This window comes from Rhamphochromis sp. 'chilingali' (assembly GCF_963969265.1).
Source record: "Rhamphochromis sp. 'chilingali' genome assembly, chromosome: 3".
Taxonomy (NCBI): Eukaryota; Metazoa; Chordata; class Actinopteri; order Cichliformes; family Cichlidae; genus Rhamphochromis; species Rhamphochromis sp. 'chilingali'.
The window spans coordinates 28601569-28626425 of record NC_137931.1 but is presented as its reverse complement, the minus strand read 5'-3'; the positions used below and the strand labels follow the sequence as shown (position 1 = coordinate 28626425).

Below are 24857 nucleotides of genomic sequence, written 5' to 3'. Positions count from 1 at the left end.
TCAAGCAAATTGTCCTGACCATTGTCATGATCAATGACAATTTATCAATGGCATGAGTACCATTCACAGAGAGTTGGGGAATGGCTGTAATCACAACATTGTTAGATGGAGAATGATGTACCCTCAGGGCCCCTCCTCAATTCAGAGATGGTCTTGTCCTTTTCACGTAAATGACCTCCTTGACTTCAGCTTGACTCAAACCAGATTGACTCTCTGTCCAGGGTGTGTACATCTTTATCATTGAAAGAGTGTCCACTGGCCTGTAGGTGTAGACTTTGGATGCCTGGGCTGACAAGTTAGCTGTTCTGTGTCGTGCCATCCGCTTAGCCAGATTTATAGATGTATGTAATGTATGGATGTATTTATGGATGTACAATGATTGCAGCAGTTAAATACCGTCCTTCCTGCCATATCATAACAACTGTTCATAACTACTAATTAGAATCGATTCAACATTAATTAACATAAAAAACATTAAACATTAACATGTCTGTGAAGGTTCTCAGTCATCCAGGTCATTGTAGTCAAAGGAGCTTGCAAAGAAAAGCGTCTGGACTTCTTTAAGTTGCTTGAAGACGTTTCACCTCTCATCCGAGAAGCTTCTTCAGTTCTAAGGTCAAATGGTGGGGAGTCCCAGATTTAAACCTAGTGGGAGTATCCCCCCGCAGAAGGACAAAAAGGACCCCCTGATGATCCTCTAATCGCCTGAGCCACACCCAGTTTCATACCTTGAAACAACAGTTCTAAGACCAGTTGGTGGAGAGTCGCAGATTTAAGCACTAATGGAACTGTCGCTTAATCCAATTTCGATCATCTGCTTACTGACATTTGCCAAGTTATGAAAATGGGTGTGGGTCATTATCAGCTAAGGTTCTGGATGAACCCATTGTGAGACCTTGCCCCACCCTATCGTGTGACTTACTGAGATCAAATGTCTCAATTGACTAGCTTGACACACATCCTCACTTTAGGTTTGGCAACATTTTTTTAGTAGATAAATGTAAATGGCTTAAACATGAATGAGCTGCAGTTTGAAGAAAGGTTTTGAGGGGATGGGTGGTGGCTCCCAGGCCTGGCAGATCTTGATGTACTACTGAGAAGTGAAGAAGTGAAAGAATGGAAAAGGGTCAGGGAGGGTAAGGTATGGAAATGAGAACGAACAGCTTGTAGAACTGGGTGGTCATATATAGATAACAACTGGAAGGGGCATGTTTCGAGGCGTGGTGCTGCTCCTGAAATTCACATAATTTATCTCCAATTCACTAGCTGGGCCAACGTCTTCATGTTAGAGTTGAAAGCATAAGTATAATAAGTACATATAGGCAAATGGCTTAAACATGAATGAGCTGCGGCTTGGGGAAAGCCCTGAAGGGAACTGGTGCCAGCTTTTGGTGTGTCAGATCCCAAAGAAGGCATCCCTTAGAAGTACAGGGTGGGCCATTTATATGGATACACCGTAATAAAATGGGAATGGTGGATCATATTAAAGTCCTGTTTGTGGCACATTAGTATATGTGAGGGGGCAAACTCCTTAAGATGGTTGGTGACCATGGTGGCCATTTAGAAGTCGGCCATCTTGGATACAACTTTTGTTTTTTCAATAGGAAGAGGGCCATGTCACACATCAAACTTATTGGTAATGTCACAAGAAAAACAATGGTGTGCTTGGTTTCAACGTAACTTTATTCTTTCATGAGTTATTTACAAGTTTCTGACCACTTATAAAATGTGTTCATTGTGCTGCCCATTGTGTTGGATTGTCAATGGAACCCTCTTCTCCCACTCTTCACACACTGATAGCAACAGTGTAGTTTCAGGTGCTGCACATCTCGTATCGTCACACCATAGACAATTGCCTTCAGATGACCCCAAAGATAAAAGTCTAAGGGGATCAGATTGGGAGACCTTAGGGGCCATTCAACTGGCCCACGACGACCAATCCACTTCCCAGGAAATTGTTCATCTAGGAATGCTCAAACCTGGCACCCATAATGTGGTGGTGCACCAGCTTGCTGGAAAAACTCAGGGAACGTGCCAGCTTCAGTGCATAAAGAGGGAAACACATCATCATGTAGCAATTTCAAATATCCAGTGGCCTTGAGGTCTCCAATGATGAAGAATGGACCCACCATCGTTGTACCCCATATACCACACCATACCATCACTTTTGTTGATCCAACAGTCTTGGAGGGATCCATCCAATGTGGGTTAGTGTCAGACCAATAGCGGTGGTTTTGTTTGTTAACTTCACCATTCACATAAAATTTTGCCTCATCACTGAACAAAATCTTCTGCGTGAACTGAGGGTCCTGTTCCAATTTTTGTTTTGCCCATTCTGCAAATTCTGTGCGCTGATCTGGGTCATCCTCGTTGAGATGCTGCAGTAGCTGGAGTTTGTAAGGGTGTCATTTGTGAGTAGTTAATATCTGCCGAAGGGATGTTCGACTAATACCACTCTCCAGTGACATGCGACGAGTGCTACGCTGTGGGCTCTTGCTAAATGAAGCTAGGACAGCCACTGATGTTTCTTCATTAGTGACAGTTTTCTTGCATCCACATTTTAGCAAATCCAACACTGAACCAGTTTCACGAAACTTAGCAAGCAGTTTGCTAACTGTAGCATGGGAGATGGGTGGTCTCAGAGGGTGTCTTGCATTGAAATCTGCTGCAATGACCCGGTTACTGCGTTCACCAGAAATCAACACAATTTTGATCCACTCCTCACGTGTTAACCTCTTCGACATGTCAATGGCTTAGAACAAAGAGAAACTTGTAAATAACTCATGAAAGAATAAAGTTACGTTGAAACCAAGCACACCATTGTTTTTCTTGTGACATTACCAATAAGTTTGATGTGTGACATGGCCCTCTTCCTATTGTAAAAACAAAAGTTGTATCCAAGATGGCCGACTTCTAAATGACCAACATGGTCACCAACCATCTTGAGGAGTTTGCCCCCTCACATATACTAATGTGCCACAAACAGGACTTTAATATGACCAACCATTCCCATTTTATTACGGTGTATCCATATAAATGGCCCACCCTGTAGTAGTAACTGTGTTATGAAGGTCTAAAGATATCTGCACTAACCGGTAGGCAGGCTAGCGAAGATAAGTAGCCCATGGCCTCAATAAGGTGATTGAGAATTCCATAGAGTAGAGTGGATGAGCTTGGAAAATTTGAAATAAATGGCAAGAGAAGAGATCAAAGGATATTCCGGACAACAAAAGACCTTGATAGATGATCGAGGGTAACCCTTGATCAGGTAGCGACGTGGCTTGACTCTGAACACTGGTCACTATATTCTTCATTTCCAGTTAATACTTGTACAGCTGCTGTTATTGTGTATATATTTATTTATATTTCTTCATACATTCTTATATAGTTCTATATTGTGTATTAATTTATATATTTTATCTTATTCTTTCCCAGTTAAATTTACCCTTCATTCTAATTTGTGTTGTACAGTTATTTCCTTTTTAACCTTAATTTATATTTTATTCCTTCCTAGTAAAATTTACCCTTTTAATTTTTCATATTTATTTCCTATCTTATTCATAGCCTTTTCCTTTTTTGTTTTCTTTAGGTCACGAGCAGTTGTCCAAGCATTTCACTGCATATCGTACTGTGTATGACTGTGTACGTGACAAATAAAATTTGAATTTGAACTGATTAGAGGAGAACCTCTTTCCATAAAGATAACCCACAAAACTGGCAGAGAGCCAAGTATAATGTCACAGTATGCAGAAGCAGACTGTATGTATTGTGAATAGTGGAGCCAAATGCAGAAACAAAGGAACGTGGATCAAAACTTGAATTAACAAAAAGCGAGATGTTTAATATGGCTGATGGAGAAATACAAAGCAATGCACAAGGCAAACAAAGACGAGACTAAACAATAACCGGGAAAGCTAAAAATAAACATAAAACCCTAAACATGAAACTTCATGTGGATACAAAGATACCTGTAACATGGAGACATGGCGCAAAACAGAACAGATGACCTGACACTGAGCAAAGGAGGACAAAGGGCTAAATACACCAAAGGGTAATGAGGGAAGTGGAAACAAGGGAAGTGAAAACAGCTGATTAGAGTGAACATAGTGACACCACAGGGGAAGCAAAACTAAACACAATGATCATGAGACCTTATAAAAATAAAACAAGAAACAATGAGAGACTTAGACATGGCACACAAACTTGACAACATGGAGTATGCAGACAAGAAACACATGACATATTGACACTGAAGACAAGAAAAGACTTATAAATCAGGAGTTATAGAAGAAGTAAAACTAGAAAAAAACTCAACTAATCTTAACTAATAGTGGCAACACAAGAACATAAGATATAGAAATAGAAAACAAATTCAAAACTGCTGGGTCACAGACCCAGCCCCTGACATACAATTCCACCAAGCGGCTGAACCTCATAGAAGATGATAATGCCATTTTTGATGTTGTCAGAACCACAAGTCACCTTTGAGAGCTGTCTTGAATAACTGTGTCAAGGAGGGAGGGTTTAGATGGCGCTAGTGAAAGCACATGAGAAGTGAAGGATTGCCTTGAGGAATTATGTGCACGGTGGTGTCGGGGGTCTGGGTCTGTGACCCAGCATTTTGAGATTATAGTCCTTTTGTGAACTCATTGTGTTTGGAATGTTTTAGTTTTTATTAGTTAGTATTTAGGTATTCTTTGCTGTGGCTGAATACTATTACATACACTTCTGATACTACTTCCTCAACAATTCCTAGTACACCTAAACCTTTCACTACACCTTTTACAACTACTACAATAGTATTTTGTTGGTTTAAAGCTTACATTTGGAATTTTAAAATTGATTTTATGTGATCACTAACAGCTCAGTTTTTTGTTTTGCAAAAGGGGACTCTGACAGTTTTATAGCCAACAGAATTCAGCTGAACACAAACGCAACACAGGTTGTCGTGGGAAACGGTTTCGTAGCTGATGCCCTTATTTGCATACAATTCCCAAAAGGTGAGTTTTCTGCATTTCCACTTACTGCATTCCTGGGAGAGAACAACAGAACTTTTGAAGAAGCTCATTGTATTAGTAAGGGGTATTTATAAGAGAGCTGTTTTAGTTTGTTATTAGTAAAAAGCTTCAAATTTCAACTAGTTTTTACTAACTACAGTGGATTTCTTTTTCTTATATTAGGCGAAGGTGTCAGAGGCCATCAGACAGATTCAAACCTCTCTCTGGGTTTCGTTCTCTATCAGAACGATCGTTTCTTCCGTTCAAAACTCTACATGAGGCGACGGGCCACCATCAGGGTCCTGTCAGCGAGTGTCAGAGGTCAGGAACCCAACATGGTGCCACAACATGTGGAGATGCTATTCAGGCCAATAGTAAGAAATTCAGTATTTCTATGATAATTAAAGTGTGATAACATTTATTGACTACTGTTTTTTTTTCTCTAGCTATGAGTTTGGTATTTCCTGGGTATCTCAGGAGGATTGCTTTAAGTCCAAATGTGTGTTTCTAAACCACATAACTTCCTTATACATGAAATAAGTTGTTTTTTTTTTTTTTTCACTTCAAGCACTGTCATTGTCTCACATTAAAAACAAAACATGCATACCAACTGGTCTTTGATCCAGTAGTTTGAGTTTGTTCTTAACTTAGGATTTACAAAGGGGTTATATATACAATTACCTGTTTTTCAAGTATCTTTATAACTCTGTGTTACCTACATTATAACCAATCTGGTCCTTTTTGGCCACTTAAAATATGTTTACAAAACTATTGTTTTATTTGTTGCATTTTTTTCTGCTCTTAAAGAAGACATTTCATTTAACTGTATAAATAAAGGATATAATAAAGTCACTGCCAAAACTGACTGTAGCTTCTGCCTTGTGACAGGAATGTTGTTGGTGGTTCAATATGACTTGATATAATTCATGAGGGATGCATTTGACATTTTCAGATATTATAGACCAACAACTTATTTATAGTAGTTTAAATACAAGCAATCAGTTTATTGGCACAACCAGCCGGGTACACAGTGACCGTGACAACCTGATTCAATTTAAGGAACTGAATCATTGGTGCGATTTGTGCTGTATTTTGGTGATTTGTGCGAGAGAGCAAACGTATGTGACATAATAAGAGACATGGAGCTGGGAAGAGAGGACACTCTGCTTATTCCTAAACAAAAAGTACCGTATTTCCCGGACTACAAAGCGCACCTAAATATTAGCCGCACAAGCTAAAATCAGGGGAAAATCCTGTTTTGTACATACATTAGCCGCACCTGACCAAAAGCCGCAGGTGTTTCAATGTTGACTTATCATATGTAAGAGAATATGCACAAAGGGAATTGTCAGGAAAGAGATGGCTGTTTGGAGACATCACTTTTATTAATATTTTGAAAAACAAGTTATGGGTACATATTTGCACATGTAGTACATAACAATAACCTACAGCACACCAGAACAATAGATTCGGCCTACCTTTTAGGCTCAGGTGCAGTGACACAGCTTTAACAAGAAGAAAAGTCAGTCATTCACCACCATCTTTCTCTTCTTCCTACGCACTAAAACCACCAAAGTCCTCTTCTCCAGTGTCGGATACAAATAGGCTCAGGATGGCTTCGTCATCCACTCTTCTTCTCTCCTTCGTTGTCACTTTCAAAACCAAAGAAATCCTCATTGTCAGTGTCAGAGTCGAACACCCTCAGAAGGGCCGTGGCGGTGTCCTCCTCTCCATCATGCAGCAGTCCAGCCCTTCAAAATCCGTTGGTGATCGTGGATGTTTTCACACTTTTCCACGCTGTCAGAATCCACCGGTGGAGTTGGGCATAACTTGCTTTTTGGGCATAACTTGCAAGTTTATCGCCGCTCATCATCCACGACTCCCGCTGAACGCGTAGCGCTACTTTGAAGTTTGTTTTTCGCGCTACTTCGTACGGCACTACGTTGCCTGGCGGACGGACATGTGACTAACATACCACTCTTGAACCCCGATCCTTCCGCCAGGCAACTTAGTGCCGTACAACAGCGGAACACACAAAACAAATCGTCTTACGATATGACAAAAATCACGGACAATCCATAGAAAAGCCGCACCTGACTAAAAGCCGCAGGGTTCAAAGCTTGTGCAAAAAGTAGCGGCTTATAGCCCGACATTTACGGTAGTTCATCAGCAATTCTGCTCCCAGGTCAAAAATGTATATAAGAAATACACTATCCATATATATAGTTATAATTAGGGGTGGGTTTTTATAATCGTTTTATCGATTAAAATCTGGCTTGGATAACGTGAAATCAATTCATTAAAATCCTGAATCGATTTTTTTAATATAAATTTATTTTGCCCGAAATGCCAGAATCTCAGGTGAAAGATCACAAAATTTCGAATGAGAGCAGGTACACGGATTCTGCACAAAGACGTAAACACACAGCGCGGACCCGCGGATCAGAATCAGTGAGATGTCGCCTTTCTCAGCTGACGGCACGGACACGGTCGGGGCTGAAAGCCGACTGCTCGCTGATTCTGATCTGTTGGTGGGTCCGCGCTTTGTGTTTACGCCCTTTTTTCGCTGATTCTAAAGCTGTTGGTTTTATCTCTCTCCAAACAATATTGACCGAACCAGCAGCAAAAGAAGATCCAAACTACGCTTCACATAAACATCGTCATGAATTCTCTCTGACTTTTACTGTTTTGCTTCCACCACAATAAAATCACACTTCATGCACAGCTCTCTCTCTCTCTCTCTCTCTGTAGTTCAAGAACAGTTTCCCGTCTAAAAATCTGTTTTCTTCATTATTTGCTTGCTTGCTATCACAAGACTACCGTTGTTTGCAGCGCTGTCGGCCGCTGTTTTTTTTTCTTTTCGTTTTACATACTTCCGAAAAGAAAACCTAATTTCTGCTGTTCAATACTGAACAAATGTAAACTTTTTAAAATTATGCAAAATGCAAAACGCTTAGCCGTGTCTCTAATAAAACCGCTGTAACGTCATATGTTGATTAATGGTTTTCTTGCATTTTTGATGTACTGCAGGATATTTTTATAAAATCCCAGGCCAGGAAAACCACCTTCATGTTTTTCTGTGTTTTATCTTCAGCTATTTTGACACAAAGGCATCTGCTGTGATGCTCACACCTTTGATAAAGTCATGCGTGTGTCAGCTTCCTTTTCATAGATACAAAAATATGTAAATGTACTGATCTGAATTATAATATTTCTGACTGTCAAAATTTCCCAGATTCAAATCTAATTGAATTGAATCGAATCGAATTGAATCGAATCGTGGATTGAATCGATTCGGGACCTTGTGAATCGGAAACGAATCGATTCTAGAAATCAGTGACGATACCCAGCCCTAGTTATAATTATAGAAGTTATAGTATATTATATATAAACATGCCTGTCCGCTGGTTTATTACATAATCACGTGGAGGAAGGGGCACAGCTCAGCACAAGCATAATCCCAATCCATTGTGTTGTACATTGTTATCTCTCTCTCTCTCTCTCTCTCGATAGATAGATAAATAGATAGATAGATAGATAGATAGATAGATAGATATTATTAGTAAAAAACATCAAGCAATCTAAAAAAAAAAAAAGGAACACGCCATAGCACATGTTTAAAAAAAGTAAGGATCATTCATCACAGTGATTTACTATTAACACAGACATAACATTATTTTTTACTAAAAAATACATTTTCAAATCACATCAACCTGATATCTGACAGAACTGTCACATGATTTTAAACAGAAGCTATTGGCTCAGTTCTGTAGAGTGGGAAATCATAATGAAGAAGTTCATTATTAGTTGTAGATTCAAGCTACTCTCCATATTTTTGGCCACCAGATGTCACCAAAGAGAATTGTTGGCCATCACTAGTGTTAAGTGAGTCTCATGTTAGTGTTATCGCTTTATGCGTTTACGTCCTTCCCTGCATCAAGCTGTGTGTCTGGATTCTGGGTCTCTGTTTCCTGTCATATTTTCATAGTCTCTTGACCAGTGTGCATTGGCTTGAGCTTTGCTTCCCCTGGCGTTAGTCAGATTTAGCTCACTTTTGAATTGAATTTGAATAATGTGATGGATGATTGTTACAAACAAACCCAGAATAGACACTTTGTAAATCAAAGTTGTAGATTTCTAAACCTGTGTGCTTCTGTTTTAGGACATCAATGGGACGTCTCTGTACGACTTCTTCTGTGTTTTCTGGAACTACATTCAGAAGGACTGGAGCACCAGTGGCTGCTCTAAAGGAAGCACTTCAGATGGACTCATGAGATGTTTCTGTAACCACACCACCAACTTTGCTGCTCTCTGGGTGAGTATCACAAGTTTACAGGTTCACAGCTATAAGGCTGCAGCTTGCTTAACCTTGGTCATGAACTAGCTCCAAATGTAAACTATTTATATTTTATGGCATGATTAAATCCTGTTTGTTTTTCAGTCATACAGAGAGAACTACGAGTATGCGAAAGCTCTGGATGTGATCTCCATTGTGGGACTTTCTCTTTCTATTCTGGGTCTGGTTGTGACGATCATTTATCACATTAAAGAAAAGTAAGTTTGGGTTACTTCACAGATTAGAAATGACTTTAAATTATGTTGCATTTAAATTCTCTCATCACATTTACCACTCATCACTTCTAGTTGTTATTTCACAAACTGAAACTTGCTTGGATCCAACAAACAGTATAATTATAATAACAATAAGGATTGATTATTTTCTTATTTTATCTGACTAATTAAAGTCCTAAACTGGTAAAACTGGTGTCTGTAGAGTTTGTAATAAAAGCAGTATTTTAAATTCAGGAGAATTTTGGGAGGGATAATTGGAGTATGTTTTCCCATTTGTAAGACCTGAAAACCAGTAGTAATCAATAATTTTTTATTGTTTAAGGTTAGTTTGTTTAATTATGAAAATAATTATATTATCAGCTAAAAAGAAAAACATGTTTGATTGATTTTAAGCCTTAATATCAAAGAAAGAAGTTATATATAGAGAAAAATATCTATAATAAGAAATATTTTTCATTACATTTAAAGCAAAAAGATGTGCTTAAAACCAAATGATTTTGTTGACTGTACGGGCTTTACAAATGGGCTTACATTTTTCTTTTTCGTGTTTTCCTTTTAGAAATACAAAAGTTTAAAAGTATTAAAACGTTGTTGTTTTTTTCTCTCTGTAGCTTCTTCAGGAATACTCATGGGCAGCAAAGTAACCTGAATTCAAAGCTGGCTCTGCTGTGCATATACCTAAGCCTGCTGGCCTTCATCATCACCTTCCTCTCTGGAGTCCAAAACTCCAGCAGACAGAATGACACTAAGGTGCAGGGTGATGATTTGACCAACGACCTCCTGAATTCTGATGAACACATAGAACCGGACCGTGGCTCGTGTACGGCTGTAGCAGCTCTGCTGCACTTCCTCCTGATGGCCACCTTCATGTGGAACAGTGTATACAGCACTCAACTGGTGCTGCTGGTCCGGTCAATGCGCCGCAGCCTGCCAACACACTGGACTCCACTGAGTGTGACTCTGGGATGGGGTAGGACATTCTGAAAGAAAACAAAAATGCCAAATTTGAAATATTTTTAAAAATGCATTAAAGCAACAAGGGTATAATTGGCTGTTTTTGACTACTTTAAATTTTACCTCTACATTTCACCTTTAAAAACGATTTGCTTTGCCTTGTTTGGTATCATTCTTTTCAGCACAACCTCGCATGTCTGAATTTACAGTTATGTTTCATTTTGACATACTGTATTAACACAATTGATCTAAAATCAGACAAAAAACTATTGAGGAAAAAACAGTGTCCACTGGCCTGTAGGTGTAAATAGACTGCAGAGTCCTGGCCTGATGAGGTAACTCTTTTGTGTTGTTCCATCCGCTTTGCCAGAGGTTGTTTGGTTTTCCTGATGTATAAATCCTGGCAATCCTCCTGGCACTTAACAGCGTACACAGTGTTACTCTTTCTGTGTCGGGGGACCTCGGTGTGGATTCTTGGTGTGGACCAATTTTTGGTGCAGCGTGTTTTGGTTTAAAAGCAACAGAGACATGGTGTTTGGAAAAAATGCGTCTCAACTGTTCCGATACTCCTGACACATACGGGATCACTACAGGCTTTTTCGCTTAGGCAGCGGTTGTCCTTCTCTCCTGGTTCGGCTGGAGCTTTCTTTAGGCGCCTTCCCAGCTTTGACAAAAGTCCAGCTGGGATAACCACATTTACTCAGGGCCTTCTTGATGTGGTGTTCTTCTGCTTCCCTGGCCGCTGTGTCAGTGGGGATGGTGTTCGCGCTGTGTTGTAGCATCCTGATGACACCCAGTTTATGCTCCAGTGGATGATGAGAGTCAAATCTTAAATACTGATCCGTATACATAGGTTTACGGTACACATCAGCTTTTAGATGTCCCTCATTACTGATGGAAATCTCACAGTCTAAGAAGGCTAGCCTGCCACTTTTCATATCCTCCCTGGTGAATTTGATGTGTCGGTCCACTAAGTTAATGTGATCTGTGAAATGTGGTACATCCTGAGATTTGTTTTTCACCCAGGTGTCATCCACATATCTGAACCAATGGCTTGGTGGTGTTCCAGCGTAGAATAACAAAGCCCTCTTTTCCACTGGGGAACCCATGGCACACCCATGTTTCTGCCCGTAGAATTGACCCTTGTATGTGAAGTAGGTGGAATGAAGACACAGTTTCAAAATCAAACACACTTGGTCGATGCTGAGAGCGGTCCTGTTGCTGAGGTTGGGATCATCCTGTAATCTCTTACGAACTATTGCCAACGCTTCAGTGACTGGGATGCAAGTGAAGAGAGATGTAACATGCCTCCATAATGACATCTCTCACCTTCTCAACAAAATCCAAGGTGTTCTGGATGTGGTGTTCAGAGTTGCCTACCAGCGGGTTGAGGATCGAGGCCAAAAACTTAGAGATGTTATAGGTGACCGAGTTGATCATACAATTGGTCTTAAAGGTGCCTCCTGTTTATGTATCTTCGGTAAACCATACAGACTTGGTGTAGATTCCCCTGGGTATAGCCTGTGTTATGAGGTCCATTCAATAGCATTGTCTTGTTCTAACTGCTTCAGACAGTCTATCACCATCTTCCTGTACCCGAATCCTTATTTGACTTATCTAAGAGTCTTAAATTTGGCACTGACAAATAACATCTATGTTTAATAATTCAAAATAAAAACTGAAGTGAGATGAAACATTTTCCAGTGATAAATCCTAAACCAAAACATAGTAAACCTACTCTTGAAGCTAACCAAAACAAAACTGATTTTAAAAGCAAACACTCTGCTGCAGGACAGATGGTGGTCTGCCTGTCTTCACCCCAGGGAAAAGGGTAAAGTCTTATGGGTCTAGGGGTGGATTGCCCTTTTGATGGCAATGGTACCTGGACCTGGGGTAGAGTGTGTTTGGGGAGTGTGTGTACAAATCAAATCAAATCACTTTTATTGTCACATCACATTTGCAGGTACACTGGTACAACAAATGTGAGTGAAATTCTTGTGTGCAAGCTTCACAAGCAACAGAGGTGTGCAAAATGCAATACAATAACATAAGAACAAGCAGAATATGAATATGTATGCTAAATATGTATATATACCTGTGTGTGTGTGTGTGTGTGTGTGTGTGTGTGTGTGTGTGTGTGTGTATACATATATACAGTGGGGCAAAAAAGTATTTAGTCAGCCACCGATTGTGCAAGTTCCCCCACTTAAAATGATGACAGAGGTCAGTAATTTGCACCAGAGGTACACTTCAACTGTGAGAGACAGAATGTGAAAAAAAAATCCATGAATTTACATGGTAGGATTTGTAAAGAATTTATTCGTAAATTAAGGTGGAAAATAAGTATTTGGTCACCTCAAACAAGGAAAATCTCTGGCTCTCACAGACCTGTAACGTCTTCTGTAAGAAGCTTTTCTGTCCCCCACTCGTTACCTGTATGAATGGCACCTGTTTGAACTCATCATCTGTATAAAAGACACCTGTCCACAGCCTCAAACAGTCAGACTCCAAACTCCGCCATGGCCAAGACCAAAGAGCTTTCGAAGGACACCAGGAAAAGTATTGTAGACCTGCACCAGACTGGGAAGAGTGAATCTACAATAGGCAAGCAGCTTGGTGTGAAAAAATCAACTGTGGGAGCAATCATCAGAAAATGGAAGACATACAAGACCACTGATAATCTCCCTCGATCTGGGGCTCCACGCAAGATCTCATCCCGTGGGGTCAAAATGATCATGAGAACGGTGAGCAAAGATCCCAGAACCACACGGGGGGACCTGGTGAATGACCTGCAGAGAGCTGGGACCAAAGTAACAAAGGTCACCATCAGTAACACACTACAACGGCAGGGAATCAAATCCCGCAGTGCCAGACGTGTTCCGCTGCTGAAGCCAGTGCATGTCCAGGCCCGTCTGAAGTTTGCCAGAGAGCACATGGATGATACAGCAGAGGATTGGGAGAATGTCATGTGGTCAGATGAAACCAAAGTAGAACTTTTTGGTATAAACTCAACTCGTCGTGTTTGGAGGAAGAAGAATACTGAGTTGCATCCCAAGAACACCATACCTACTGTGAAGCATGGGGGTGGAAACATCATGCTATGGGGCTGTTTTTCTGCCAAGGGGACAGGACGACTGATCCGTGTTAAGGACAGAATGAATGGGGCCATGTATCGTGAGATTTTGAGCCAAAACCTCCTTCCATCAGTGAGAACTTTGAAGATGAAACGAGGCTGGGTCTTCCAACATGACAATGATCCAAAACACACCGCCCGGGCAACAAAGGAGTGGCTCCGTAAGATCCATTTGAAAGTCCTGGAGTGGCCTAGCCAGTCTCCAGACCTCAACCCCATAGAAAATCTGTGGCGGGAGTTGAAAGTCCGTGTTGCTCGGCTACAGCCCCAAAACATCACTGCTCTCGAGAAGATCTGCATGGAGGAATGGGCCAAAATACCAGCTACTGTGTGTGCAAACCTGGTAAAGACCTATAGTAAACGTTTGACCTCTGTTATTGCCAACAAAGGTTATGTTACAAAGTATTGAGTTGTATTTTTATTATTGACCAAATACTTATTTTCCACCCTGATTTACGAATAAATTCTTTACAAATCCTACCATGTGGATTCATGGATTTTTTTTTCACATTCTGTCTCTCACAGTTGAAGTGTACCTCTGGTGCAAATTACTGACCTCTGTCATCATTTTAAGTGGGGGAACTTGCACAATCGGTGGCTGACTAAATACTTTTTTGCCCCACTGTATATATCATTAAATAGAAATAAACATAAACAGAGGTCGGTTGTTGGAAATGTGCAAAATAAGTGGCATTTGTCTACAGTATGATGTGCATAATGTTGGAGTTCCAGTAAGTGAAGGTGAGGTGTCTATGAAGTGTTCAACAGTCTGATGGCCTGATGGAAAAAGCTGTCTGTCAGTCTGCTGGTTCAGGACCGGATACTGCATTACCTCCTGCCTGATGGAAGTAGTTTGAGCAGCTTATGGCTGGGGTGACTGGAGTCTTTGATGATCCTCCCCACTTTCCTCAGGCACCGCTTCCTGTAGATGTCCTGGAGGGAGGGAAGCTCACCTCCAATTATCCCTTCCGCACACCGCACCACTCTCTGGAGAGCTTTGCGGTTGTAAGCGGTGCTGTTGCCATAACACGTGGTGATGCACTCCCTACAGATTGTTACATGGAGAAACCTTTTGAATACAAGTGCGCTCATGCACACAGGTGTTGACACGGGTGCTCACAGAAACAAACTATTTCTTTCTTGGCTGCTACCTCAAAGCACAGCGTGTGCTGTCATGCACTTGGTGCTGCTCAATAACATTCAATATTTAGTATTTACTGTTAGTTACACTTATCTAGGTTATTGCTGTAGTCTCCCTATTGTGTTGCTCTGTTTTTGCTTGTTTGTTTATTTTTTTCTTTCAACAGGTGATCCAGCAGATTTTTTTAATGTCTTCTCTCACTGTCCCTCTTCCCCTCTGTTTTTCTTTCCCTCCCTTTCTTTCTTTCTCCCTTTCCTATCCCCCAGTCATGTCTGTCCCATCTGTAATAACTTAAAGTAAAATGAAATAATAATAATAATAAACCAATAACAAAGGTAAATCAAGTGGACCAATACAGCAAAGCTAGAATGATCCACTTGGTACAATAAATCCGTGGGCATCTTTCTTAGCCTTTAGAAAATAATTCTGATTGCTAAAATACCAAAGAAGACATGCAAAAAAATAAATAAATAAATAAAATAAATAAATAAATCAAATCCAATCAAAACACCCCAAATAAAAGTTAGTTCTTTTTTCAATATTTACATAAAAATAATGAAAAAGTAATACATTTATAAAAAAAACAAAAAACAAAACATGAGTAAAAATGTTGACTTTAATATCTGGCCCACTTAAAATGTTGAATTTAAATCTATTTCAACTGCTGTTTTGATTTATTGTGTTCTGTTAGGAGTGCCAGCCTGTTTCATGGTCATCACACTGGCGGTGAGCTACAGGGTGGACAATCCTCTGGGATACAGACAAGAGGAATTGTGGGTAATCATTGCTGTGATCAATTCTATTTATTATTTATCTATTTAATATGTGCTTTGATTACCAGTTCAGTCATTGCCTTGTCCAAATGTTTTTGACATTTCTATGAAATTTGCCACATCACAGTTTAATTTATAGAACAGTTTATTGTTGAGGTGTGATGTGGCGTTAGCATACCAGAGTACTACAATTTTACATCTTCAGTTATAAAGTATTTGTAAAGTTTTGATCAACATAGACAAAAAGTATTTTTCTTAATGCTTCTTTTATCCTCTCATTGCAGTTGTTGGCTGGCAGCGTTGGATAAGAAGCAACAGTTCAACTTTGGGAAGCCAATGTTTTGGGCTTTCCTTCTTCCTATCGGTCTGATCCTGATTTACAATATCGTCCTGTTGGTTCTCACCTCCATGGCCACGTGCAAAGTTGATACCAGACTGACCAGGTAACATCTAACGCTGCTGTCGTCCTCTCACTGCTGACTTCAAGCTAATTACAAATGATTCCATGAAGAAAGAAAAAGTCAGAATATTAGTGGGCTTTTGAGTATAGACTCATGAAATACAAAATTTGCAAATACTTGGTTTTTTTAAATTGTTTAAAAAAACATGACACAAAGTTTTTTTACTTTCATATTAAGTTGATATTTTCAATATTTTTTCAAAATAGTAACATTGAAGAAATACATGAATACACAATTTTAAGGAAAAGAAATGTTTTTAAATGTTTGTAAACAATACCACTATAATGTTCCATTTTTGTTTTCAGAAAATGTATATTAATGCATTAACTGCATCTTAATAGGCATGATGTAAAAACTTCCACAGATGAATCATTTCTGCCATGCTTCAATTTGGGTTTTAACTTTTTCTGTTTTTACAGCAGCAACAAGAAGTCGTCTTTAAGGAGTAGGTTCCTCATCAGTTTGTCTCTGGCGGTGTTACTCGGTCTGTCCTGGACTCTGGGATATTTCACTCTCCTTAATTCAGGAAAAGCATACCAGTTCTTCAGCATTTTGTTCTGCATCTGTACGACCACACAGGTATGACTCCTTCCACCATATTTTAGAACTGAGGTTTCATGAGCTTCTCAGACTTCAGATAAACACATAAATTACAAAAAAAAAACAAAAAAACAAAACAAACGAGAGGTAATTGTTGAAAGTTTCTTTAAACGTGTTTCTTCCACAGGAAATTTTTTTTAGAAATATATTATATATAGTGCCAACTTGATCCCCTAAATAGCAATAGGTTGATGAACGGTCCTGACACATCAGAGTTTCTTTGAAGTTAGCAACTGACTGTGAGTTGCTGCAAATCTGGTCCCCATCTTCAAAGCAGCAATTTCAAAGGCAATGCAACTGCACACGGATTTACTGCACATGGAGGCAACCATTTTTGTTGCACTGGGATGTCCAACTGTTCTTCTTCTTTAGTGCTAATGTAACATTAGGCAATCTGAAGTTGATAAAATGTATTATAAGAAAAAGCTGGTTTTATTAAATGTAATATTCTGAAAACATCTTAATGTATTTTGTAAAAAAAAAAATAACAGTAGTTTTTTAAAAGTCAAAATACTCCAAAAAATAAAACAGATATATTTCAAAAATAAACTATGACAGAAGCAAAGTGGTTCAAGTTCTACAAGAAGTGTGTAACTTTTGTTTATTTTTATATTTATTCTTATCAAGTAAAAATGAAAAAGCTAAAAGAATTTAAGAATTCCACCATCCTCATCATCTTCACATTCTGTCTTTTAGGGTTTACAGATTTTCATTCTCTTCACAGCCCGAAAACGGGCTTTCAGAGCCACAATTTCACGGTCCATGCAGTACATTTCCTCAGTCAACATCCCGCTCAACAGCAGACAGTACAATCTGCAGAGAAAGTGGAAGAACTGCAATATGAACCAATCAAAGACCTACAAGGATCTGAGTGACATCGAAGTGACCACCAGCAAAACCCTGTAGGACCTGAGGAGGATTTTTTTTCATGCAACAGGACAGAGATCCTAAGTCCAGCAGAAAATCTACAACAGTAAATCAAGCTGTTGCAATGGTTCAAAGTCCAGACTTTAAGTCGGCCAAAATTCCTCAAAGGTGATGTGAAGGATAGACAGTTGTTACTAAAAAATAGTGATTTAATTTTGTTTTTTTATTGCAATTATCAATGTTTTATGATTTCATGATTTATAAAGTGACGTGGAAGATTCCCATAATCTTTCGTCTTTTAAAACAAAAACAATTAAATTAAATTACTTTTACTGACTTTTACTTTCACTTGTGGAAACAAAGTGAAACCACTAACCTAATTTTTCAGTGTTCAAAGCTTAACGCAGAAAATGCAATTGAATCATTATTTTTGCTTTATTTTTAAAGATTGTTCATCTGTGTACATCTGCATCAGTTTAACAGCTTGATGTTTGCTATCAGTAGCTGATACTGTAACACATTCATTGGATATTTAAACCTGTGTATGTGTCTGCCGTCACTGATCCACTAGAGGGCACCCAACTTCCACACAGTTTGCTCTCAAACAGACAGCAGTAGGGAACCATTTCACATTCCTTATTACTGTTAATTTCCCCCATTTTTTTGTATATGCTTGATCTTTGCTTTGGTTGCGTCATCTCTTACTGTTTGTTTCAGTGTGTTCTGCATTATTTTAATTTGTGTGAAGTTTTATGTCTAAATCAGCATCAGCAATTCCAACATTTCTATTCAGCTAAATAAAAATGGAAGATTAAGAACTAAAACATATGCAAAGTCCATGTCCAATCTGTGTTTCTGAAACAAGAGCCTTTCTGTTTGAAAAGGCTGATGAGGGTCTTTAATGGCTTTAACAACCACATGTCCATGTTTTATTATCAGTCATTAGTGTTCTCCTGCCTAAACTTACAGTGTGGACCCTCAGTCTGAGGAAAGCTGCAACTCAGTGCTGAAAGTTCAGGAGGCTGAATCCTGATGCAAACCTTATGTTAAGATACAGCTTTAATATTTACAACGATTGAAGAAATGTGTGGAGATGAGCACAAAAATGGTGGAATAGTACTGTGAATAGTAGATGAATAATACTCCATAAATTCAGATGCAGTTATGAAAACTGTTTCCAGGGCTGAAGATTATAAAACATCCAACATGTGGGGAAACAACAGGTTTCCAGGAAGAAGCAGCAGCTGTTCATCCATCAGAGTGGCTGCAGCTGATCCAGAGTCACCTCTGATAAATCATTTTGGGAGGAATTAAAGAGTCCTTCAAATTAAATTAAAAAGGCTCTGTGGCGTCATAATGAAGGCAAAAAGAGTAAGGGTTCCTATTATTTCTTCTTGAAAAGTCACCAATTGATTCCTCATAATTCAACTTCTGCAAAATTCACATTTCCTTAGCTTTCCACAAAACGCATTAAAAACCACTTAACAGTTCCCAGATTCATGAAGAAGTAGAGGAAACTTAAAACAAGCCAAAGAGATTTAACAAAATAAGAAAGGTGTCTTTGCAAAGTTGTCAACAGACATTTGATAAAAGAATTAGTACCATCTGAAGAACCGAAACAAAGTTTTCCAACTAAACAATCATAATTTCTTTCTTACCATGTGAAAAGACTCATGAGTCTACAAGTCCAGTTGTAATCTGGAGCATTTTAATTTTAATTTCATTCACTGTTTTGGTTGAGTTAAGGAAAATATCTTCACCCATTTAAAAAACTGGCCTCTTCACAAGATTAAATATCTCAGACAGCTCAGTTTTTAACTCTTTGCTGTACAAAAATGAAATTTGATGACCTCCCCTTAATGACTCCTCAGTATATATCAGTAAAGATTTTGTTTGATTACCATTACAATTGGTTCTGGGCTTTTCCAAGGGTAGCCCTAGCAAGCTGCATAAGCAAAGATCACCCTCACCAACTTCTCATTTTGTTCTTGAAGAAGGGCTGAAATAAGGTAGAAATGACTCGGTTAAGAAAAGCTAAACGAGTAGCGAAAGCTTTACAGTTATCAGAGTTATGCATCACAGAGGTCATGACAAAAGGGTACATTTTACATTACCTCCTGAGCTCCAGGCAACCAAAGTAGCTTATCTACTAATTATCTACTAATTGTAGGCAAGTTGCTCTCTGATGCATCCACTGGAATGTGAATATTAGATAGAAAGCACTAAGTAGAAAAAGAATAGGTAAAGGTTCTTGTATCAATGAATGAATGTAGCATGTTCCATAAAGCACAGCATATACAATCCCAAGCACTGAGTGCTCAAGCAGAAAACAATATAGAAAAACAAGTCCATTCACCACACAATTTCTCAGACAACCACTAGGGGTGACACTCAAAATGTGACTATAGATTGCAAGATTATGCAAAACACTTGTTTATCTTTGTTTGTTTTTGTTTTTTTTAGAGAGGGCATTGTTGAAGAGCAGGGCTACAACAAGAAGGGAGTGTTAGTCAGTTTTAGAAGAATCATATGTCAAGTATCTGGCTGGTCATTCTCATTGTTGATGGGTAACTGGTTGTTTGCAGTGTGGTTGCTTTGACCATGGTGATTTTTGTCATGCATATGTCCAGAAAAAAAAGAGAACATGTTAGGCTGTGGATATGCTGCATTAAAAGCAGCATTTGCTACTAATATAATCCTGCTTGATACCACAAAAACAAGAATGTAGCCCAGATCTCAATGAGTTGGACAGAATGACCTACTGCCTGTTAGGTAGATAGGTAGAAATATAGAAACCCATCAATCTGGTGACCTAACCAGCAATAACAAAGTTATTGGGAGCCAATATCTAAATCAAAATGTCTTATTAAAGTTACTGGTTATTATTTGTCTTTTTTAATGTTGCCAAAATCTAGCAAACATGTTGCTGTTTTTCGTCTCCGCATAATTTTTTTGGTCCCACAATCCTGGATGAACGTGATTGGTTAATGAATTTCTGACCATAACAAAACAGCCTACAGAGTCATATAAAGGTGGCTTTTTACAGAGGACATGCTGTTCTAGCTTTTGGTTTAATGACCGTATGTATTTCCTTCTATTTACCTGCTTTATAATGACTTCTGTTTGCATTTCTTAATCAGTGCTGAGCTGCAGTATCCAAACAGGCTTGAGAGAACAACAAGAACCCTAACATGCTGCTGCAAGTCAGTCAGCATTACACCATACACAAGTGACAATGAAGGGTCTTTGAAGGACATCACTTTTCTATTGAGTGGATATTCATCACAATGTGATGTAAAAAAGATGGACTAATGTTCCATTTGGAACCACATGAGTACAAATGTTTCCTGTTTAACCAGGACAGCAGAAACAATAGTGTTTTATCATCCTTTCTCCCTTATTGTAGAATCTGAGTCATCCTCAGGTCTCTGAAGGGTTGTGCACCAAAAGCTGTCCAACAAGTTAAGAGAAACAACAAGACCTCTTTACCTCATTCTCTTTGCCCAACTTTGAAAAGAATAAAACTTAAACAAATGGATCTGAATCAGATAAATGATCATTGGTCCCAGTGGTGTCATCTGACTAAAAAGTTTCATTACTTAAGCTGTTATTCATCTCTGATTAGGTAAAACTCCTATGTTGCAACCCAAGTAAGATTCACCCACATGCGTCATCCAACAGGATGACCATGGAAACAGCCTGGCAGCATCCATCGACAGCTGATGACAAAGACAAATAAGCTGGAAACACATTTGGGTGTGTCTTGTGTGCTGGTCCTTTGGCGATGTTTGGTGAAGGAGATTCCCTAGTTCTGGACCAGCTGAGTCCTATCATGACTCATTGGTGTGGGAAAGTCTCAAGACTCAGAGGGGTTCCCACTGACTCACTGTTTGGCTCTCACTTTCTGTTTGTTGTGGATCCTCAGAGTTGGAAACACCAAACCAGCTGCAGCCAATCCACCATCAAAATACATAAGAAACCCAATTTCTTATGTTTCTTATGACAGGACAGTTTGTATGAATGGTGCTGTGAATAAATAATCCATGTAGAATTCTGACTAACACTCGTGCTCTGGAGGAAAATTCAAAGGCGCTTTATGAAATATCGAGAGTTTCTCTTTGACAGGGCCTCATCAAAATCAAATTATATAACAAGATCATTTCTTACCAAGCTAACATAATGCCAAGACACAGTGCAGGTATGTTTACCTGTTATTTCTTTTAATTTATTATGCGATCACCATTATAGATACATACTTTCCATATTAGCAGCTAATTTTTATGAGCTGTCTTTCATGTTCTGCAGAATTGAATGGTACTGGTCTGAGAGATACAGTTCAACCGCTGCAGAGTGACAGGCAGCAATAGTTTGAATCAGTACAACAATGGAAGAAGATTCAGCCAACTGAGAAATGGTCCACAATTAGTCTGCTTTCATTTTCTCTTCTGTGTAGTCAGCAAAGTCGCTGTAAAGAAGTGGCTTACAACACAGAAATACAAATAACCATTCAAACTCACATTCACATCTATGGAAAATTTAGAACCACAAATTAACCGCATGCCTTTGGACTGTAGGAGGAAGCCAGAGTACCTGAAGAAAACCCATGAAGACACAGGTGAGTTTCTGTTTATGTTGTCCAAAAAATTAAAATTTTCTCTTTTCAGAAATGATGCAACCCTAATAATCTGCCCTCTAGTAGATTAAATCAGGTTGAGGAAATATATCTTTGCCTTTATATTAGCGGCCAAAGAGTGTTTTGCTCCACGCATATTCACTGCTGATGTTAATTTATAATAAGGCATTACATTATACGAGCAGTTTATATGTTTTGTAATGAATAAATCTTGGCATGAAATGAAAATACCTTAAGCAGCTGCCGAGTATTTTATGACACACATTTCATTTGCCTCTTCAGTGTGGATCGCCTTTACCTTCTGCCTATGTCTGATTTGGGTTGAATTTAGCATTGGGATAATGGTGAGGTAGCTGTCTGGTTAACACTAAAACATTTTTAAAATACAGAAATATGTGAATATTATGAAATTAGTGTTAGATATTTATAGTAACGAGGAGAAACAGATGATTTAAAAAGCTTTTTGCTTCCTGTTTGAATCTCTTGGTAACTGATTTCTCCAGAGTTTGCCGTGTTCCGTGAAGGCAGCAGCAGCTCTGACATTACACAGATGTCTCCTTCGAGGTGAGAAATGTTTGAAGTTATTTTGTTTTCTCACCACACATGCCTCCAACCCACTTCCCCACGTGACTGCACACAGAGGCCACGTGCCGACATTTTTACCACCAAACTGTGAAAGCTGAAGGAGGTCTGAGGCTGAAATTTCACAGCAGCCCAAGCCGACATTTCTCACTGCGGGCTCATCAGCCAAAAGACAAATCTGTGGACGATTTCACCCCAAAGTATTTCTAGGTTTAGAGCACATTTCATCTGAGTTTGGTTTTGTCATCAGCAGCTTCAATCTTGAGATGTCTAAAGTACTCAAAAATGATGTTTTTATTTCTTATTATTCAGTGAAAAACAGATACAAAGAATTTAATTTCTCCTCCAATCATCTGCTAGTCTTTAAGCATTATAGAGGTCCATCAACATCTGTTGAGTAGCTCAAAACTATTTAAAAGCATCAAATGTCAAAGGGAAGCTGAGAAGCATCTACCTGGAATGAACTCTAATACTTATAAACAGCTCAAAATGAAAAGAATATGGGTTGGAAATTTCAATCTGCCTTATTAGATGCTTGAAGGTCATATCTGCTGTTTCCTTACAAATAGGTCGGAATGGCAATCCTTAGTAAGGACACTGGGACCTGAGAGAACTCAGAAAAAAAGCGCAGAGATACAAAGTAACTGCAACTTAAAAGAAGAGGCATGCAAAAACCACAGAAAGTCACCAGGCAATCACAAAGGAACATGATGCAATTAAAGAGGTACCGGAAGACCTCAAGTAGGCATGACCTGACCACAAAGAGGCATGAAGCTACCACAAAGAAGGTGCACAAAATAACTGCAGACACACCAGAATCACAGTACAAACACAAAAAGGCAAAAAGGGACCAACTACAGATAAGCAAGGCGCCAAACATCAAAATCATCCAGCTTGATGTTTTGTGTTTCCTTTAACAGAAATCAAAAGATGGTCTATTCACTAAAAAATAAAGTGTTATTTGCTAAATTTGACTAAAATTTGACTAACAGTGCCAGGGCTCTGTGTGCGGGCAGACGGAGTTGAGGATCCAAATGCAGGACACGGAGACTAAATGCAACTTAAAAAACCTCAACAGTCTCTATGCGGATGATGTGTTGCTTTTTCTGCAAAACACACAAACCAACCTCTCTGAGGTAATTACTTTAATAAACTGGTTTTCAAGAGTTTCAGATTATTCAATTAACTGGCCAAAATCTACAGTTCTCCCCATTAACTGCTCCTTCCATAATTCTTCCTCTGCCCCACTGCGATCCGGAAATATTAAATATTTAGGTATTAATGTCTCTCCTAAGCTTTCAGACTTAACTAAACTAAACCACATCCCACTTCTAAAGAAAGTAGAAGGCGATCTGACTAGATGGAAATCTTTACCCATATCACTCATGGGAAGGGTGGCCACTATAAAAATGATGATCTTGCCAAAAATAAATTACTTATTTTTGATGATCCCTAACAAACCATCACAAGATTGGTTCAGATCTCTGGATTCATATATTTCCAAATTCCTTTGGAAAGATAAATCCCCGCGTATCAGCTTAAAAACGCTACAAAGAACCAAGGATAGAGGAGGATTAGATCTGCCTAATTTTCACCAATACTTCTTAGCCAACAGGCTTCAGTTCATCTCAGAATGGTTAAAACATACCTTCTTAGTTGAGCCCTGGCTAGATGTTGAACAGGCACTATGCAAGGATCTAGAGATTTCAGACCTACCATTTATTAGCTCAAACATCAAAAGACATGAATGCTTTAAAAGTATCAACATCAGCTTTTCTCTAACAGCATGGTGGGAGTTTCTAAAAATAACGGAGTCTTCATTAATCCCATGCAAACGTACACCTATCTGGAATAACCCTGACATATTACAAAACAATAATATGATTAATTTCCCAGAATGGAGTTGTAAAGGAATTAAATACTTAGAACATATATTAGAGGGAACAGAATTTATTCCATTTGACAGACTAGTTGAACAATATGGGATCAACAAGACAAGGTTTTTAGAATATCAACAAATTAAATCCATAGTAAAAAAGAAATTTAACCTCAGTCAAGTTGAATTACAAACACCACTAAGTGCGGCACATTTTCTTACTCTTAAATCCCCCAAATTATTATCTAAAATATACAGAACACTTTCT

At 38.8% G+C, this 24857-nt stretch overlaps 1 protein-coding gene across 1 annotated transcript in view; it reads left to right on the top strand.

Annotated features, from left to right (window-relative positions):
- LOC308393371 (adhesion G-protein coupled receptor G7-like) overlaps positions 1-18322 on the top strand; it is a 41284-nt gene extending 22962 nt beyond the window's left edge. The window contains 9 exon segments of the mRNA XM_080877083.1: positions 4887-5000; positions 5181-5371; positions 9160-9312; positions 9439-9551; positions 10181-10539; positions 15489-15570; positions 15855-16013; positions 16451-16610; positions 17328-18322. Of these exon segments, the coding sequence (XP_080733209.1) occupies positions 4887-5000; positions 5181-5371; positions 9160-9312; positions 9439-9551; positions 10181-10539; positions 15489-15570; positions 15855-16013; positions 16451-16610; positions 17328-17537 (1541 nt within the window). The 3' untranslated portion in view covers positions 17538-18322.
- The last annotated feature ends 6535 nt before the right edge of the window (positions 18323-24857 follow it).